Here is a 20762-nt window from a genome sequence, read left to right as displayed (position 1 = left end):
CATCCATGAGATCAATCAACTTAAGACCTTACTCAATGACAAATTCAGCATCAAAGATTTGGGCACCCTCAAATACTTTTTAGGATTTGAAGTAGCTAAAATCAAAGATGGAATACGTGTCAAAGAAAATATGCTTTAGATCTTCTTGAAGATGCAGGTTAAATGGGACTTAAACTATGATCAACACCATGCAACGTCATTTAAAACTGCATAAAGGTTATCTGATCCAACACCATATAGAAGATTGATTGGACGATTGTTAAACTATGATTCAAACTCGTCCGCTCAAGCCAGCACAACCCAGAATTATTCAACCATCCTTGAATAATTTGTGGATGTTGATCAGGAACCCTCTCAGCTACCTTTCTTCCTAGAGATGCTATCCTTAACTCATTTTTCGGTCCTTCACGTTCCTACATATATTTAAAAAAAGACATTCTCGACACTAAATTTGGATGCATACCATATACAAAACGAGCGACGTATTGATCGTATCGAGTCAAAAGTCAGAAGACTCGTATCATAAGACATTATAGAATGAATAATTGGATGCATACCATGAGACATTTAAAATGAACTACAATAATATTTCAACATGTTGCAACCGGTGTGTAAAGGATGCAAATTAAGTATAACTTCATCCATATAACTTAACAAATAATAAGAAAACAAACAATTGGTTACCTGACCAAACCATACAAAATGAGCAACGTGCTGATCGTATCAAGTCAGAAGACTCATATCGATCGGCCCTCCAGACCAGCTCTGCTGCACCACATGTTCCTGATGCACCGCCGGCACACCCTGCTTCTCATGTCCCGCTGGCTTAGGCTCATCGACCCGCTTTGCCAGACGTTGTAAAAACTCTACATGTCCGGGCCCGCTGCGTCTAATCCTGCCATCTGCTCCTCTAATGCTCGCCACTGAAGGAAAAAAAAATAAACAAACGCACAGTATACCGGCACACTTTGAAAAAATGTACCGATAGGAAAATTCAAAAGAAACGTAAAAAAGCATACCGGTATGAAGTTTTCCAGTTAGTACTTACTCTCTCTTTTTCCCCTAACTCATACCGGCACACTTTCTTTGAGTAGTGTAGAAAATGAATTTTTTTCAGTGTTACCTTATATATGAAGAGAGATTTGTTATTTCAATTCAATTTGTTAGGGTACAATGATAAATAATGTAGGGGTAAAAAAACAATTCTCTTATTTGGGGTGCATATGGGGAGACCAAAAGTTTAATTGGATAATATTGCATAGTTTTTTAATTACTTTAAAACCATTTTGGATAACGGATCCAAATTTGTGGAAATTCTTTATCCCTTTTAATTTGTTTTGGAGTAACGAATTTAATCGCAAATTTGTATTCCAAGTACAAACATCGATCCATTTATAGTTGACTTATAATTTAGTAGTAAGAATGTCAAAACTATTACTTTAGTGACAACACAAAATGCAGTGAATCCAAAAAAAAAAACTTATTTGAGAATTGCCCGCTGAGATGAAATCACAACCACATTTAGTGCCAATTATTTGCTTGACTTATACGCTTGTTATATCCAAGTGGAATTGAGTCACAAAAACGTGAAGTGTTCATGTTTCTAGTGAATTTCAATATGGACATGTGTACCTATCCAAACACTATTCACATATAGAATATATCCATAGTTCATGGCTATTTCCACTAAGCCTTGACTTTGTTTAGTTTGTGTTTTGCCACCCAAACATTTTAAGCTGTCATCATCCACTTTCCTTATGTGCTCCATTTTTAGTCACACTATGTTGATCACTTAATATATGTTCACCTAACTATTCCCACACACCCCAATATAAAATTACTCACCGCAATCATTTATGTTGGGATAATTTTGAGGGTTTTGTGAGGAAGATGAAAATAGGGAATTGAGAGAGAAAAGAGAATAATGGTTGTTATTATTCAAATGAGAATTACAAATAGTTATATACAATTGAGGAGTTACTTGCTCTTCAAGTAACTAAACTAACTACCTAATACAGCTGTAAAAACTGAAAACAAATTCTCCTAAAAATAGAAAAACAAAAACTGCTAAGCTCACTTAGTCAGAAAATACGATCATCTTTTGCTAAGCCAGATTCTGCTCGCTAAGCCACCAATGCTGCACTTTGAATCATCCAATTAAACTAACTCGGGCCATCAATCTCTCCAGCTATCCATAAGCAAGCTAAAACACATACTAAAACATGGATTACAAACATCAATTGACACAGTTAAAAAGTTTTATATTGTCCGATCGAGATTAATAGATTAAAAAAATAAACAAATTTTAATTTTTTAGAAAAATAGTAAAATTATCAAATTTGAGATTTAGAGTGCTTAATTTCGATCAAACGGATCACGGATGTTTTAACTGCGTGAATGCGTGGTGTGACTGATGGACGAGAAATGCATGGTCCCCCAATATGTTAGCTTTGGGGATTACCTCCACAAGACCCCACTTAATGATGAAAGCTTTACAAAGTGTGGAAACGCGTCTAAATATCCTCCAACAAATGATTGGTTTACTTGAATTTGGCAACATGATTGATTGCCCCTCCCATATTCCACTTTCCATACTAAAAGAAATATATTGAAAAAAAATCTATTATTCCTCATGTCATGTTACTCATGTTGTATATAAATGAGAAGTAGCTAGCGTATGTGAAGTGAAGCAACATAATAATATTAACAAGAGATATAGTTTGTTAAATTAAGAAGAATGAAAGGCACTATCTTTCAATTGTTTGTGATATTTTTAGGGCTCTCAAATCTTGCATGCTTCAAAGCAGTTCCAATTACAAGTAAATTCAATATCCATATATTCTTAAAGACTTATTTTTCTTTCAATTCTTCATATTTTACCTTACTAAAATTTTGCTTTTCATAAATAGGAAGTGAAAACCTTATGCAAAGTGCTCAATTTCTTCTTGCATCGAAGAATGTCAACAACCACAAGGTACAAAAATTACCCTAAGGCTATTAATTACGATCAAATATACTTCTATTAATCATGTATATATCAAATAAAAAATCTTGATGTTGCAGTTTAGATTGCACTATACTACATCTTTTTTTTTTGGTACATACTACAACCTTAATTATAAGTAAAAATTTACTTTTTAAACTCATTAAATAACATATGTATTTTTTGTCAAAAAAAAACATATGTATTTGATCTATATCATATGGGGATGGATCCTCTCCCATTAATTTTATCTCCCATGAAATCCTGACCATCCACTTTTTTTTTCCTACAAATTGGTCAACCAAAAAAATGCAATTGAGGGCATAGATGCACACATGAGGGAATCCAGTGAAAATTTCACTGGAGACAACCCCTGCCCATATCATATAGACCAAATACATCAGTTATTCAATGAATTTGAAAAATTGAATTTCGCTTATAATTAACGTTGGAGGCCGGGGAGTAGTCCCAACCTTATTTTGAATCCTTGTTGAAATTTCTTTTTTGTCATTTCAAATAGGATCATATGATCATCAATAGGAGAAATTGGCAGCCGGAGGAGCTGACAGCTCTCGAAAGGATGGATTTGGAACTCCATGACTACCCACCATCGGGGGCTAATGGTCGTCATACACCAAGAGTACCATATCCATAATGCGTGTGTGTTGTTGAATGCTCTACACATATGTGTGAGTGTTGTCGAATTTTCTCGTATGTGAATTTAGCTACTAGACTACTTGATAAAAAAAAGTAACTTTATAATTTATGTACAAGAGAGAGGATTTTAACTATAAGTAATTATATATAATGAATTGAATATTTTGGGATATTGTAGCTCCAACTTGTGAAGCCATCATTGCATGAGTTTAGTTATTTTATGTAACGGGATTCTTTGCAACTTGGTTTTTGTTCGAACATCAACTCTGGCTCTAAAGAAAAGTAATTCATATCCTTTATATATTTTTATATATTAAGACACAAAACAAGTTTTTCCTCCTAAATATAGCGCCTAATCTTCTGCCTTTTCTTTTTGAAGCATTCTGCATGCCCATTTTTTATTAATTAATTAATTGTCAATATTAACACTTGAAAAAGGTTTCAAATTCCTATTTCAATATAATTAATTCAAATTCATATATCTCATTATTTGATTGTTATGTTGCATTTTCAAGTTTTGATAATTATTCCAATAAAAAACATTATTGTTATCAATATTGTAAAATATGATTATGCATAATTGACTCGTACATCGCACGGGTGAATGACTAGTAAACATTCAATATTACATGATCAAATAAACATTTTTCAAAACAACTAAAATAACAAAAACGGTCAAATAAACAATTAGACTGTAAATGGAGTTGCCTCTATCACCGGATGTGATTCATCTAGTCTTGGGCGTCTTGTGATGTCCTAGTGACATCTCTGGCTCTCCCCCAAATGGCATAGTAGAGGCCCACACAAATGACATTTAAGTCTATCAACCTACAATATTATATATTGAATTAGTTAACCAAATAAATTATTTATTTGATAATTCTTGTTAATTTCAAAGATTATTTGACTTTTATATATAATTACCTTTCGAGCAATATATCATGCAGAGAGGACCAAATGATGATACGTACACATTGGGCCTCTAGCTAGCATTACTACTGCTTCCAAGTAGTAACCTAAACCTGAGCAAAATATTCCCTATAAATTTTTTAAAATTAAGTAAATTAGTTTAATAATTATTTAAATTACATTAGTAATAGTTTGCTTAAAACTAAGAATTATATTAGATGATTTCATACCGCGTAAATGGAAGACACTAATGTCAGATTCCATCTAAAAATCGCCCAAACGGTATAATAAGTTCTACCTTCTAAAATCAGAGCGACTAATATACCTTCAATACTCTCCAAAAAGGAAATCAATGAAACAAGAGAGAATGTTGGGTAATGGTACTCATTAATGATGATAGGCTAAAGCCATTAACTATGAGAAAGAGCAACTTACTTTGGAGGATACTAGAATAAGCAAAACTTGTAGATCCTATTAGGATGAACATCAATCCAATTATTGAATGAGAACCAGAATGGTGACTGTGGTTAATGGCTCCAACTGTCCCAAACAGTATGAAACCTTTAACCATTGTCATCACCATGGCACCCAAAACAATAAGTAGTGTGCCTAACACTTTTGTTTGGTGTCGTCTAGATCTTATGTTTATATTTTCGATTCTAGACACACACAAAAAAAAAAAAAAACTCAATTAGTTAAAATTCAATAAAGTGCTAAAGATGTGGTTGATATAAAAAATCGGTTCCAGCTATGATAATTTTTTTATTTTTGGAAGGTATAAGGGAAGTTCAACGTGTTATAGATGAAGATGTTTTTTTTTTTTTTAGGTTTCGGAGGGTTTTCGAGAGGAGCGAATGAAACTAAAAATTTAGGGGCACCATCTTTTTTTTTTTTTACTTAGTGTGTGTATGTGCAGACATGCACTCACATATGCGTGCGTGTGTGCGTGCGTGCGTTAAAATAAATAAATAAATAAAATAATTATTATAAATAAATTTTAAAATAACTTAGACTCTTAGATCCTGATAGTAAAATCTATTTGAAGAATTAAAAGTTAGTATCAAAGTATAATCTTTAACTTTTCTTTCAAATTATATGATTTATATAAAAAAAAAATGGGGCATCCTTTATATATTAAGACACAAAACAAGTTTTTCCTCCTAAATATAGTGCCTAATTTTCTGTTTTTTTTTAAGCATTCTGCCCATTTTTTATTAATTGTCAATATTAACACTTGAAAAAGGTTTCAAATTCCTATTTCAATATAATTAATTCAAATTCCTATATCTCATTATTTAAATTTTATGTTGCATTTTCAAATTTTGATAATTATTCCAATAAAAAACATTATTGTTATCAATATTGTAAAATATGATTATGCATCGACTTGTACATCGCACGGGTGAATGACTAGTAAACATTCAATATTACATGATCAAAAATAAACATTTTCCAAAACAACTAAAATAACAATAACGGTCAAATAAACAATTAGACTGTAAATGGAGTTGCCTCTTTCACCGGATGTGATTCATCTAGTCTTGGGCGTCTTGTGATGTCCTAGTGACATCTCTGGCTCTCCCCAAATGGCACAGTAGAGGCCCACACAAATGACAATTGAGCCTAACCTACAATATTATATATTGAATTAGTTAACCAAATAGATTATTTATTTGATAAATCTTATTAATTTCAAAGATTATTTGACTTTTATAATTACCTTCCAAACAATATATCATGCAGAGAGGACCAAATGATGATACATACATGCTGGGTCTCTAGCTTGCATTACTACTGCTTTCAAGTAGTAACCTAAGCCTGAACAAAATATTCCCTATAAATTTTTTAAAATTAGGTAAATTAGTTTAATAATTATTTAAATTACATTAGTAATGGTTTGCTTAAAACTAAGAATAGTATTAGATAATTTCATACCGCGTAAATGGCAGACACTAATGTCAGATTCCATATAACGATCGTCCAAATGGTATAATAAGTTGTACCTTCTACAATCATGACGACTAATATACTCCCTAAAAAGAAAATCAATGAAACAAGAGAGAGTGTTGGGTAATGGTACTCATTAATGATGATAGTATAAAGTCATTAACTATGAGATAGAGCAACTTACTTGGAAGATACTAGAATAAGTAAAACATGTACATCTTATTAGGATGAACATCAATCCAATTAATTGTATGAGAACCACCTTGGTGATTGTGGTTAATGTCTCCAACTGTCCCAAACAGTATGAAACCTTTAACAATTGTCATCACCATGGCACCCAAAACAATAAGTAGTGTGCCTAACACTTTTGTTTGGTGTCGTCTAGATGTTATGTTTATATTTTCGATTCTAGACACACAAAAAAAAAAACTCAATTAGTTAAAATTCAATAAAGTGCTAAAGATGTGGTTGATATAAAAAATTGGTTCCAGCTATGATAATTTTTTTATTTTTGGAAGGTATAAGGGAAGTTCAACGTGTTATAGATGAAAATGTTTGTTTTTTTTTTTTAGGTTTCGGAGGGTTTTCGAGAGGAGCGAATGAAACTAAAAATTAAGGGGCACCATCTTTTTTTTTTTTTTACTTAGTGTGTGTATGTGCAGACATGCACTCACATATGCGTGCGTGTGTGCGTGCGTGCGTTAAAATAAATAAATAAATAAAATAATTATTATAAATAAATTTTAAAATAACTTAGACTCTTAGATCCTGATAGTAAAATCTATTTGAAGAATTAAAAGTTAGTATCAAAGTATAATCTTTAACTTTTCTTTCAAATTATATGATTTATATAAAAAAAAAAAATGGGGCATCCTTTATATATTAAGACACAAAACAAGTTTTTCCTCCTAAATATGGTGCCTAATTTTCTGCTTTTTTTTAAGCATTCTGCCCATTTTTTATTAATTGTCAATATTAACACTTGAAAAAGGTTTCAAATTCCTATTTCAATATAATTAATTCAAATTCCTATATCTCATTATTTAAATTTTATGTTGCATTTTCAAATTTTGATAATTATTCCAATAAAAAACATTATTGTTATCAATATTGTAAAATATGATTATGCATCGACTTGTACATCGCACGGGTGAATGACTAGTAAACATTCAATATTACATGATAAAAAAAAACATTTTCCAAAACAACTAAAATAACAAAAACGGTCAAATAAACAATTAGACTGTAAATGGAGTTGCCTCTTTCACCGGATGTGATTCATCTAGTCTTGGGCGTCTTGTGATGTCCTAGTGACATCTCTAGCTCTCCCCAAATGGCACAGTAGAGGCCCACACAAATGACAATTGAGCCTATCAACCTACAATATTATATATTGAATTAGTTAACCAAATAGATTATTTATTTGATAATTCTTATTAATTTCAAAGATTATTTGACTTTTATAATTACCTTCCAAACAATATATCATGCAGAGAGGACCAAATGATGATACATACATGCTGGGTCTCTAGCTTGCATTACAACTGCTTTCAAGTAGTAACCTAAGCCTGAACAAAATATTCCCTATAAATTTTTTAAAATTAAGTAAATTAGTTTAATAATTATTTAAATTACATTAGTAATGGTTTGCTTAAAACTAAGAATAGTATTAGATAATTTCATACCGCGTAAATGGCAGACACTAATGTCAGATTTCATATAACGATCGTCCAAATGGTATAATAAGTTGTACCTTCTACAATCATGACGACTAATATACTCCCTAAAAAGAAAATCAATAAAACAAGAGATAGTGTTGGGCAATGGTACTCATTAATGATGATAGTATAAAGTCATTAACTATGAGATAGAGCAACTTACTTGGAAGATACTAGAATAAGTAAAACATGTACATCTTATTAGGATGAACATCAATCCAATTAATTGTATGAGAACCACCTTGGTGATTGTGGTTAATGTCTCCAACTGTCCCAAACAGTATGAAACCTTTAACCATTGTCATCACCATGGCACCCAAAACAATAAGTAGTGTGCCTAACACTTTTGTTTGGTGTCCTCTAGATCTTATGTTTATATTTTCGGTCGTAGGCACACACAAAAAAAAAACTCAATTAGTTAAAGTTAAATAAAGTGCTAAAGATGTGGTTGATATAAAAATTCGGTTTCCAACTATGATAATTATTTTATTTTTGGAAGATATAAGGGGAGTTCAACATGTTATATAGATAAAGATTTTTGTTCTTTTTTTAAGGTTTCGGAGGGTGTTCAAGAGGAGCGAATGAAACTAAAATTTTAGTGGCACCATTTTTTTTTTACTTAGTGTATGTGCAGACATGCGTGCATGTGTGCATGCGTGCGTGCGTGCGTTAAAATAAATAATTATTATAACTAAATTTTAAAATAGATCACTTAGACTCTTAGATCTTGATAGTAAAATCTATTTGAAAAATTAAAAGTTAGTATTAAAGTATAATCTTTAACTTTTTTTTCAAATTATATGATTTATATAAAAAATGGGGCATCCTTTATCCTTTATATATTAACACACAAAACAAGTTTTCCCTCCTAAATATTGCGCCTAATCTTCTGCCTTTTGTTTTTTTGAAACATTTTGCCCATTTTTCATTAATTAATTGTCAATATTAACACTCGAAAAAGGTTTCAAATTCCTATTTCAATATAATTAATTCAAATTCCTATATCTCATTATTTGATTTTTATGTTGCATTTTCAAGTTTTGATAATTATTCCAATAAAAAGCATTATTGTTATCAATTTTGTAAAATATGATTATGCATAATTAACTCGTACATCGCACGGGTGAATGACTAAGTGAAATTATAAGGATTAATTTTTGGGTGGCTTTGTCTCATGCCTATAATTTTATAAAAAAATATAAAATATGATTGAATAAGATTTGTTTAGAAATTTCATTAAAAAAAAAACATAAAAGAATTGATTATGGAAAGTATATCCTTTGATTAATTTACCTAATCCTAACACGAAAATGATATTTCAACACAAAATACAAACACAAATGGGACAAAAATACGGTTTCGAACTTTTTAAATATTTTTTGACCTCGGGTTGTGTGTGCAACATTGTATGCCGATTACACATGCAGGCTGATGTTTAGATAACAACACTCATCCTAAGATGAAGAGATAAAAAATTTCGGTTTTATGAGCTTTTGGCAACACTCAGACTTGATTTCATTGAATTTCCATTATCCCAACATTAAGGCATGCTCTCCACTACCATAAGTTGAGCCTTGGACTTCAAGGTAACTTAATATGCATCAATTTCACTTTCCTTTTTTTTTTTTTTTTTCAAACTCTCTTGAGTCATTCCTAATAAATAAAAAGAAATAAAACAAGTAAAATATTATAATAAACTAGTTTAATTTATTACCACTCTTGATAAGATGCACATTACCACTCAAGTTTAAGATGCACAATAGAAAGAACTTTTGGGGTATGGAAGAACAGATTTGCAATCCTACGTCGCATGCCGAAGTTCAAATATGAAACACAAGTTCAAATAGTAGTCGCAACAATGGCAATACACAACTTTATCAGAAGGATTGCTGAAGTGGATGCTGATTTCAATCTTTATGAAGATGAAAACACAATCATTCACGATGATGAGAATCATAGATCAAATAACTTGGATCCCTCACAAATTTTCAACGTAGCTTCTTCGTCAGAGATGAATCATGCTCGAGACTTAATTCGTAATCAAATTATAGAGTCTAGATTAAATAATTAATTTGTGATAGTGTTGCACTTAAGGATTTTTCAGTCAACTTAATTTATGCTCGCCTTGAAATTGTGCTACCAGCATGCTTAAGAATGTGTGTCTTGTTTTCTACTGCTACTGCTTCAAGAGTTGACTAAATGGCAAACTACTTGCATTGTATCAAACTTTTTAGTTTACACGCCTCATGCCAATTTAACTTCTTTTTATTTAATTATTATGCCTTTATTTAAATTTCTCTTTGCCTTTTTTTTAAAAAAAAAAAATACATGTTTTTATTTAATTATTATGCTAATTTAACATTTTCTAAGTGTATGCCATTATTTAAATATTATATTTAATTAATTAATATTTAGTATTATTTGTTTTATGTTTTATGAAAAAACATACTATTTGATAATTATAGATACAAAAGTAATTTTGATTCAAATCATCCAAACAACATCAAATTTTGAGAATCACTTTACATTGTTGTATCCAAACATAAATCAATTCTGTCAGACTCAATTTTGTCAAAATCAATTCTGCCAAACTCAATTCTGTCAAAATCAATTCTATCCACCGCAGAACCAAACACACACTGAATCTTTCACAAGTCCAAAGAGGTCAATGATGGTTGTAAAGTTGAATCTTTAGCCTCAAGCACTTTAGTCTCAACCCCAACAGCAAAGCTTGTCCGATGCTAAGGGAGTGTTAGCGTTGGTTTTTAGTCATTTAGAGTGGGCTTTAGGCTGACGCTAAAAGCTTTTTTTCTAATAGTGTTAGTCGTCAAAACTCATTGGAACCTAATAATCTAGCAATTTACTTGTGTTCGATGCTTTATAGCGCCATTGATCGAAGAAGTTAGGAGCACAACACAAAGTCACTTTTTTAGGATAAGATCAATGGAATATGCCGCAAAAATAAGCCTAAAGCCAAATCGTGGAATGAAACATATCCCTCATAACAGGAGAACTCACACACTACCCACATAGTAGAAGCCCAAAGCCAAACCGTGGAGCTACACATATCCCTCCGTCATGTAAAGCGGGACGATTTGAAAAAATATGAAGAATTAAAAAGGTGAAAAATGAAACAATTTTAGTTTATTTATGAGAGCAAAATAGGAAAGGTCACACAAAATATAAAGTTGAGGGCATGATTGTTAGGGTACAACATAAAATTTGATTTGTATGATTTACAATGTACAAATTTTAGGTCTGGCCTGAGTGGTCAATCCATTACTACTCTGAGTTGTGCTTGCTAAAATAAGCCTTGAAGGAACAAAAAGGCAGAAGTTGAACCAAAATAAATTTCAAAATACGATGATTGCTCTTCATCTTCCTGCATCACTCACACTTCGAGAGGAGACATGTCTTCTCGTTGTGAGGTGTTATCGGTTTATTGGAGTCGGTGTGCTTATTTTATTTTCTTCCTGGTATTTTTTGGTGTGTTTATTTTTTTCGACTATTAGTATGTATTGTGATCTTGTTTGGGTGTTGAATTTCTGATTGTCTATATTTGTAGTATATATCCTCATGTACTTTGGAGTTTTTATTGTCATTTTCGTAAATATAAACTTAAAAAAAGTATGTTTGATGTATTCTGGGTTTCGAACTCTTACAATATGAATCTTTTAGACTAAAATAAAACAAGAAATTGTGACTAGAGCAAGAAACAAATTAAAGAGCTACTTGCTTACAATATTACAAAACAAATTTAATGACAAGAGCAATTATAAACATTAACAAGAACAAGAAAATTTAGTATAATTAATCATCTGAAGTAGGAGATGGAGCAACTTCAGGTGATGGTGTAGGAGATTGTGTTTGATCAACACGCTTAAATCCAAACTTCTTGATAAGTTCAGTTGCAATTAACTCATTAGCTTTGTCTGATGGATGATATTCATCCCAAAATACATATTTGCTTCTATCTTTGCACAATGTTGATGCTGGTATACATGTAAGAGCAGGTCTAATCCTTCCAAAGGAGCAACATGGTGAGTCTGCATTTTGAAATCCTACATAGAAAGTATATATATTTTTATTTATTTATTATAAAACGAAAGTATACTTATATTATTACAAAGGAAATACAGGACAAGCTAACTTTTTCTTTTACATTAGTTGCAGTGGAATCTGGTCCATCCATTGTTTATGTCACATGTTAATTTGGTGAGATTTAAATGTATGAATGTGCACTGCACACTCTCTAATAGAAATTTAACAGGAGAGAATCTGCTCTAAGAGAACCTTAATTGATAATTCGACATGGGTATTGAAAAAATCTTTGGTGAGATTTGTAAAATAAAATAAAAAAATTGATTTATCAAAATGTTGATGCAAACATACATCAAGTGTTATGCAAGTTCTATGTATATTAAATTATTTTAATAATTGTTTTGGGTAAATTAAGTTATCTCTCCTAAATGTGGAGATTAGTTATTCAAAGTAATTGAGATGGTTGACATCTCTCATAAATATTTTTCTATACGCATTGGTCAATAATTGAATTTTGAATGAAATGATTAAGAGATTCAAATATCTACCACTTATGTCACACTGTTTCAGTAATTATTTTAATAATTTGAAAAAAATCTAGTCTAGTGAAGAAAGAAGTATATTTACTCACCATACTTGCTTGGGTTGCTAATCACATCATTAACCACATCATATGCATCTCCAAATCTATAGCTTGCATTAGGAAGTTGCTTCCCCAAATCATTCACTACCTTGCTTGAAGCTTTGTTAAAACTAAGAGCTAACTTGTTTGTTTTTTGTTGACAATCTCCGGATGTACTAAGCACTCTTTGAAGGGGAATGCAGCCCATTGGGCCCAGCCCAAAAACCATCAATTCCCTTGCTCCAAGGCCATGCAGTGCCTAAATATATTAAAAGCACAATTAAAAAATATTGTTAACGACATCAAAAAACTCGGATTTGGATTCTCAACAATCACATGGTCTTTAATTTCATTATTTTTTAAATTCGCTAAGTTTTAAAAGTCAAAAGAGTGCAGACTAGCCGCGGAGCTTGGATACGGTTTCCCCATCGAAGATCCATGGATCACAGACGACATCTCCCCATGGTCTTTCGCCTTTGAAATAGTCCTTCCTTCTCAATGTCCGGGCATCCATCCAATGCATTTTTTTCGATCTTGTCTTTAATAATAAATTTTTTCTAATTTTTAAATAAAGTAAATACAAGTTGTCTGGTCTTCATTCAACGGTCACGATTCTATGATTGTGCATTTTTTCTGATTGCAAGAATCCAAATCCAAAATGGAATCAAAGAAATGATTTCACTAAATTGATTAAATGTAAACCTTAAGTTGTTCTTGCAGTGTTCCTACTAAGTAATCCATGAAGGTTTCATCATTGTAACTCCATGAATCACTATAAAGAGGCATCAAGTAATTGTTGATAAAGTCATTGCTACCTAAAGCAACAACATAACGTGCTTCCTGAAAAAACTTATCTGCCTCCTCTTTTCCAATTTTAGTTCTAATTAGTTCTTGTGTCCCTTGAAATAGCTCAATTTGTTTGTAGAGAGAAAACCTTTGAATCTGCAAAGAGAAATGATTTTTTCATTCAAAACAAATTTTTTTCAGTGATTTACTATGGTAAATAATTAAATAACCATATATGTCAAAGGTAGTTTGTATTCTTCCTCTATAAATTGCTCAAAATCACCTCATTCACATTCCACGGCAAGATATATTATGGTAGTGCAAATTCTACCAGAAAATATCTTTCGATATTATAAATTCTACCGAAAGATGTTTTTTGTCTTTCGGTAATATAAATCTTACCGGAAAATATTTTTTAATAGTGTAATTTTCTGTGTGAGCAATGCGAGGAAGAACAACGATCACCTATGTCAAATAGTATAAAACTTAAATTTTGGAATCTTACAAAATAACTGCCAGTTTCATTCAATATGCCACCACCTCCTGAAGCATAGTTCACTCCATTTTCCAATATAACATCTTCAGTTAATGATGGATCTAGAAATGCTGGAGGTCTAGGAAGCCCCATGTTGTCACCTAAATATGTAAATAATATTAGGATTAGTGTGATGATAAGCATAAGGTAGAAAATTATACTATCGTATTTTCCGATAAGATTTATACTACCGAAAGACATCTTGAATTATAATCTAATGTTTTTCATTTAATCGCCGAGATATGCGACTAAATGTGACCATATGATTCTAGAAAAATACATATAAGCATATATTTTAGGAAACCACCATAATAAGGACTTTTGTCACCCCAATGACTCCATAGACTAAGGCTTTGTTTGGTAACACAAATAAGCTAGCTTATAGCTTATTATATGAGCTTATAAACTTGTTTCAAAAAATTAGAGGTGTTTGGCAACAAGCTTTTTGTACTAGCTTATAGCTTTTTTTCAGATGCTATTTCAAGTAGCATTTGAGCTTATAGCTTATAGCTTTTTACACTTTATTCCATTTTTACCCTTTAATTTAATAACTACCCACTCTAAAAAATAAACTACCCACTATCAATTATGTAATTTTATATTTAATAACCACTTTAAAAGCTAATTTTACCAAACACTTTAATTTCAATAAGCTAGCTTTTCAGCTATCAGCTAGCTTATCAGCTATCAGCTAGCTTATAGCTTATTTTTACCAAACAGACCCTAATTCTATAAACTTCGGTTCTTTAAAACGGCTATGAGACTAATCTTTTGCTCATATGTTTAGCTTTACAACTTAAAGCTCTTCGGTCCTTCTTAAGAATGTGTTCTGCGGAGATCAAACCTTGATCCTCCCTTAAACTTAGCTTTGTTTAACCATCTAAGCTATACTCGTTAGATTAATTAGCATCAAATTTACAAAAATAAAACTCATTTTATTTCTAAATTAAGATGTGTTTATACATTTTGCTAAACACATTTCAAAAAATATATTGACAACCACCAAAATCTTATTGTATACTACTAACTAGCATCAAACAAATTATCTTCATTAATTAATGTTAATAAATAAAAGATGTACCTATTATATCAGCAACTGTACGACCATTAGAGAACCTCCCATTTGGAAGACCATTTCCTAAATCAATACCATACCAAGGCAAACTAGCCGTAGCAAGACTTTTTGATAAGTACTTATTATTTCCAACATCAGATAAAGAATCACCAAAAATGAATTGCACCATCTTGCAATTACATCCTTCAAAACCAATTCCAAAAATTATAATTGCATTAATAACAATTACAAGATCAAACTTCATGTTACCAAGTGATGATATCTTCAAATATCTTCACAATCACAAGTTTCTACCACAAAGTAAAAAGGGGGTGTAATAAGAATAATATAAGCACTTAGGTTAGTTTATATTTTGGAAGTAGTTAAGAATATTTGTTATATATGGAAAGAGAAGTAGATTGTTTGATAGACCAACTATTACTGATTCAAACCTACTACAACTACCCTATACCACCCTTATATATTCTGTTGTGAGCTGAAGTCACTCTTTTTGTTATTTTGTTTTCAATAAAAAATTTATCCTCTGTTTTTTGTGTTAAATTCAAGATTTTCTTTTTTCTTTTTTATTTTTCACAAACTTGGTCCATATTACTCAAAATAGAAAGTAACCAAAAATACAATTTAAAAGTGCAGAGAACAAAACTAAAATAAAAATGTTAAATTACATTTTTGGCCCCTAACATTTAAGAACTTACGATTTTGACCTTCTAACTTTCATAATAATATTTTTGGCCCTCTAAGTTTTGCCTTTTTTTGCAAAAGGCCGACTCTTATTGATTTTGGTCAAGTCAATGCACACGTGGACAGTAATTATCTTCCATCAAACTAACTCAATTGAATTTGGGTTTTAGCTTACTAGTACTAATTATTATTATTATTTTGAAGAGCGGGGCCTCAGCCCCTACTTGCCCCGCTTTAGTCCGTCCCAGTTAGGGAGCTAAAAGTGTTATTATGAAAGTTATGTGTAGAGATCAATTTCATAAAATGTAGAATAAATGATCACAATTGTGAATTTAAAAAGTATAAGGACGACTGGTTGAATTTAAAGAATATATAAATTTTGTATTATTTGGGTTATCTTCAAGTCAAAATTTGGTAAAGTTGCAACTTGAAATCTGGTTAAGCATTGGAGATTGGCAAATACTGGAAGAATATTGGTCGAATTTTCAACAAACAGATTGAATAATCTAGGAGTGAATTGTTATGGTGAGTTCAACTAACTATTGCCATGGCTAAAATATGTAATCCGTCCCGTATTATAAACAAAATAAAAAGTTTTCATATTTTTTGTATTTTTCTTGAAATAAGTTTCATTTGAAGATGTAAAAAGAATTTTTATTAGTTATTGATTATGGAGAAAAGAAGAGAGATAGTAAATTAAATGCAATTTACATTAAATTTCATGAGAATAAGTAAAAATAAATTTTGAAAATAATAAAAGTGAATTGCTTTTACTTATAATTTGGAACAAGAAAAAGTAATTTTCTTTCCTTATAATATGGGCCGGAGTTAGTATGACCTTTAAAATTATTTCAAAGTGAACTCTTACTAATAAAAAATTCAATTAAATGTAATTACTAGTATAAAAAAATTGAATTAAATATAGTTTTAGTTTTCTAAATATTCCAACTTTTATTTTTAATCTTTGTACAAAAATTTATCGAATAACGATCTTCTGAATTTTTCCGTCATTACTTTTTCTACCATCATAATTGATTCTCACAGCTAACTCTCACTAACGATTGCTTATGTGGCAAGTACACGTGGTCATTTTAAACAAATAGGCATTGACATGGCATTATCATTCTAATTATTATTATTTTATATTAAATAAATTAGAAATTGATAAAATCTTCAAAATCCCATTTTTCAAAACAACAAAAAACCAAGAGGATCCAAAGGGCCAAATTCAAGAATCCCCTTTTGATCATACATATTTATCATTTATTAGAATCAAATATGCAAATCCAGCTAAATTCTCAAAATTAATTGGCTCAAGAAAAAGAAATACATACCACATATATGGTCTTCAGCAAACATCAAAAGTAGAGCATAGTTTTTTCAAAATAAAAAACATAGTTAAAAAGAAATTTAACTAAAATATGTAGATATGCTTCATGATAATTTTATTATTATAATTAAACCCTTATGTGATCATTAACACTTTCAATTTCACTGATTGAAGAGTGTTGATGATCCATTAATCTCATGACCATGAGCCTTCTCTTCTTGTAATTGGCCTTGAAACATGCTTGTCTAAGCCTCTTTGTGTTTTCTTCAAGTTGCAAATCTGGCTTTTCTTCTACCTTCTTCATTTCTTTTTGCAATATTTCAACAGCATTCCTTATTTTTTCATCACTTTCATCACCCTGCTCCTGCACCACCAATTTTATTGTAATAATATCAACAAAAATTAAATAAAATTTTCAAATTTTTATAATTTCCATAAATATGTAACATTAGAACAAAAATCTAAGTTTTTTTTTTAAAATATATTGTGCAGCAAATCAATATTTTTAATAGACACGGACACTAAACATGTGTTGGTGTCGGACAACTACATGAATTTAAAGCCACATTTAAAAATAATTCGCAACAAAATTGAAAATTTCTTTCTAATTTTCACATCACAAAATTTTGTTGCGAAATTAGAGAGCAATTTCACATTTTTACTAAAGAAAATTTCCTCGCTAGATTTACATTCTTTTTTTTGTTTTTTGAAAACTCGGTACCCTGTCAAAAACTGACTAATTTGAGAGATCCAATCCTACCGTTCACTTGTGGGAGAATTACATTTTTTTTTTAGCTGTGACAAACTGAAATTCTGAACATTGAACAAAATATTACACAATGTGTATATATTACCAGTATAAAAAAATATACTATAACTTACTTGAACATTCTTAATGAGGGTTTGAAGGCTCATTAGTTTCCTATGTGGCCACCTTTGAATTCCAAGATCCCTACACCTTTTCTTCAAATGTGTAAGACCAACATTAAGCTCTCTTGCAGCTTGTGAAATTGGCATATAGAAGTACTCAGAAATTGTCTTCCTTGTTAACATTCTTGCACTATTCTCTTCTCTACAACGCTTACCCTTCATAATTTCCTTTGCATTATTTTCTACAATATTGTTGCTTATAGAAAACACATTATTTTCAGCATAAAATCCAGCATCAACTTCATTCCCCATTGGAAGTAAATTTTTAGCATCATATAAATCAAAGTCTGCAATAGTACAATTTTCAAAATACCACATTACCAAAAAAAAAAACAATATATATAGTCAAATGAAAAGTTAAAAATAAAATAAAAATTAGAATACTAATAACCTTCTACACTTATTTGTGTTGGCAATTCAGTAAGATCAGTTTCACATTGAATTTCAGGAAAATAATTATCCTTGAAAGGGACATAAGAATTGGTATCTAGCATGGGAAATCCATAATGTGACCAATCACTTGCATTTCCTCTGGAAAAAAGAAATTTCAATGAGAAAATTGAAATATTCTCTATAAATATTTTTTAAAAATAATTTTATGGAAAGTATTAAAAAAAAAATAAAGGAACTATAGAAGTATATAAGTTTGATATCTACCTATAAAGATTATTATTATTTTCATCATATGATGAAGATAATGGCAAAGGAGGAGCAAATGGATCATAATCTTGTATTGCATGATCATATTTCCAAACCGTGAGTTGATCAATATTCTCCATGTTGAAGTTGGGAATTTAGTGTGGAATATGATATGATTGAAGAAATTTAGTTGTAAATTTATATACTATGAAATTAAGAGTGTAAATTCATGTTAATGATGATAATTAGTGTATAGTGTCATTAACTTATGGAGAATGTGCGGGCGCCGTGGGATTTATTGTTTAACTGTGAGTTACAAGATGATATCATCGGTTACCATATGATAGCCTATCCATTTAATGGGCATGCATTATGGAGTTTAATTCTATAATAATTACATCTGTTTTGCATTTTCATTTTTTTTAATAAACAAAATTATCTATTATTAGTATCCAAAAAAATTTATTATTTAAGTATTAAAAAAACATGAATTTACAATACAAGTTATTTTGAAGATGAAGTAAAGGTGAACACTTTAGTACCACAAAATTAGTTGAGTATCAGTTCGAACCTTTTAAAAAAAAATGCAATGTCATATTATTTTTCATATTAATTTATATTAAAATAAATTTAATTTTTAAAGAAATTTTAACTAAAGATATCGATATTGAACAAAATATTAAGGTACCTAAAAATTTACCGTAAGTAAAAGGTTACTGATTATTTTATTTTATTTTTTTGACAATAGGTTAGTACTGATTTTTTAGATGCATTAAATATTGTTTTATTTTCACTATAAATCTCATCAATAATTGTTTCTTAAATATAGTGCTTCCCTCGTTTTTACTACTATCTCTTAATGAGAGAGGTAGAGGGGTTACAAATTCATTAGTGGCTCGTGGCTCTGAGCTAGGGGATGATCGCTACGCTAATGAGTAATGAGAAATGTGGTTCTTCAATTTTACTTTAAGATCTGTTTGGGAAACAAAATATAAGTAGGAAGAATGGTTTTGCATTAAGCCGTCAAAATGGGATGTGGAATCCGAGCCAAGCCAAGACTAACAACAAGGCATGCTGTCAAAACCAAAATATTTAAAAAATTGAAAAAACAAAAAAAATTCTAAATTTCTATATTTTGCTACCTTTTTTGTTTTTTTGACAGAATACTTTTTGTTTGTTTTAATAATGTTGATACTTGATATTACTGATCTACTACACCCACAATTTGGGACAAACCAATCCACCTTGAAAGAGACCCTCTAATGTGAAAGTTTTCTTCTTCAATGATATCTCAGCCACTCTTTTACTTTTAACACTTGTGATTCAGATCATTAAAAAAGTTGAAAGATGGAGATCTGCACTAGATTTCCTCTGGTGAAAATTTCACAGAGAGGATCCAAGTACACCTATCTTACAATGAGTCAACATAAATAGTTCAAGGGTATTTAACGTGGTGAGACTCAACAAGGCTTCATAGTAAGGAACAACATTGAAATATGTGGTCCATAAACAAGGCCAAACCTTATTAGCAAAGATTACATTAACTAAATCAAATTGTTGATGATTAAATAAAACAAACATAATTCAAGCACTGCTTAACTCATTCATTTGGCAAACTGGCTAGTTTAACATATAGCCAGAAACACTTGGTTCCTGTGACTATAACTAGCATGTTGAATGGAACAATTAGCCAGAAACATAGTTCATTCAAAACTCAGTCATGAGTCAAATCATTTCAAATGTCAAAAGTCTAGTAAGCAGCAAACTAAGCTACTGTTTGTATGCACGTCTTGCAAACAATATTTGTAGTTTGACTGGACGTGCATTGGCACCGTGTACGTTGACACCGTGTACTCAAACACCAGCTAAACCATTTCAGTTTGGTTCATTTACCAACCCTATTCAAAAC

The 20762-nt window shown here is 30.6% G+C and overlaps 3 protein-coding genes across 3 annotated transcripts; 1 reads left to right on the top strand and 2 right to left on the bottom strand.

Moving 5' to 3' along the window:
- The first annotated feature begins 2617 nt into the window (after positions 1-2617).
- LOC123916538 lies at positions 2618-3810 on the top strand. The gene is made up of 3 exons (XM_045968011.1): positions 2618-2819; positions 2910-2974; positions 3504-3810. Exons 1-3 carry the CDS (start codon positions 2738-2740, stop codon positions 3636-3638), a joined length of 282 nt encoding a protein of 93 aa, XP_045823967.1. The 5' UTR covers positions 2618-2737; the 3' UTR covers positions 3639-3810.
- Positions 3811-11788: 7978 nt separating this feature from the next.
- LOC123915932 (GDSL esterase/lipase At1g74460-like) lies at positions 11789-15622 on the bottom strand. The gene is made up of 5 exons (XM_045967220.1): positions 15280-15622; positions 14169-14299; positions 13580-13819; positions 12887-13136; positions 11789-12275 (listed from the first exon to the last, which is right to left on the bottom strand). The coding sequence occupies exons 1-5, from the start codon at positions 15515-15517 to the stop codon at positions 12025-12027; spliced, it is 1110 nt and encodes a 369-aa protein (XP_045823176.1). The 5' UTR covers positions 15518-15622; the 3' UTR covers positions 11789-12024.
- A 1789-nt stretch (positions 15623-17411) lies between these two features.
- On the bottom strand, positions 17412-18993 carry LOC123915299 (protein RKD1-like). Its single transcript, XM_045966436.1, has 4 exons — positions 18872-18993; positions 18606-18745; positions 18167-18501; positions 17412-17648 (listed from the first exon to the last, which is right to left on the bottom strand). Exons 1-4 carry the CDS (start codon positions 18991-18993, stop codon positions 17412-17414), a joined length of 834 nt encoding a protein of 277 aa, XP_045822392.1.
- Between the last annotated feature and the right edge of the window lie 1769 nt (positions 18994-20762).

This window comes from Trifolium pratense, linkage group LG3 (assembly GCF_020283565.1).
Source record: "Trifolium pratense cultivar HEN17-A07 linkage group LG3, ARS_RC_1.1, whole genome shotgun sequence".
Taxonomy (NCBI): Eukaryota; Viridiplantae; Streptophyta; class Magnoliopsida; order Fabales; family Fabaceae; genus Trifolium; species Trifolium pratense.
The sequence above is the reverse complement of the archived record's forward strand: the minus strand, read 5'-3'. Positions and strand labels throughout refer to the sequence as shown.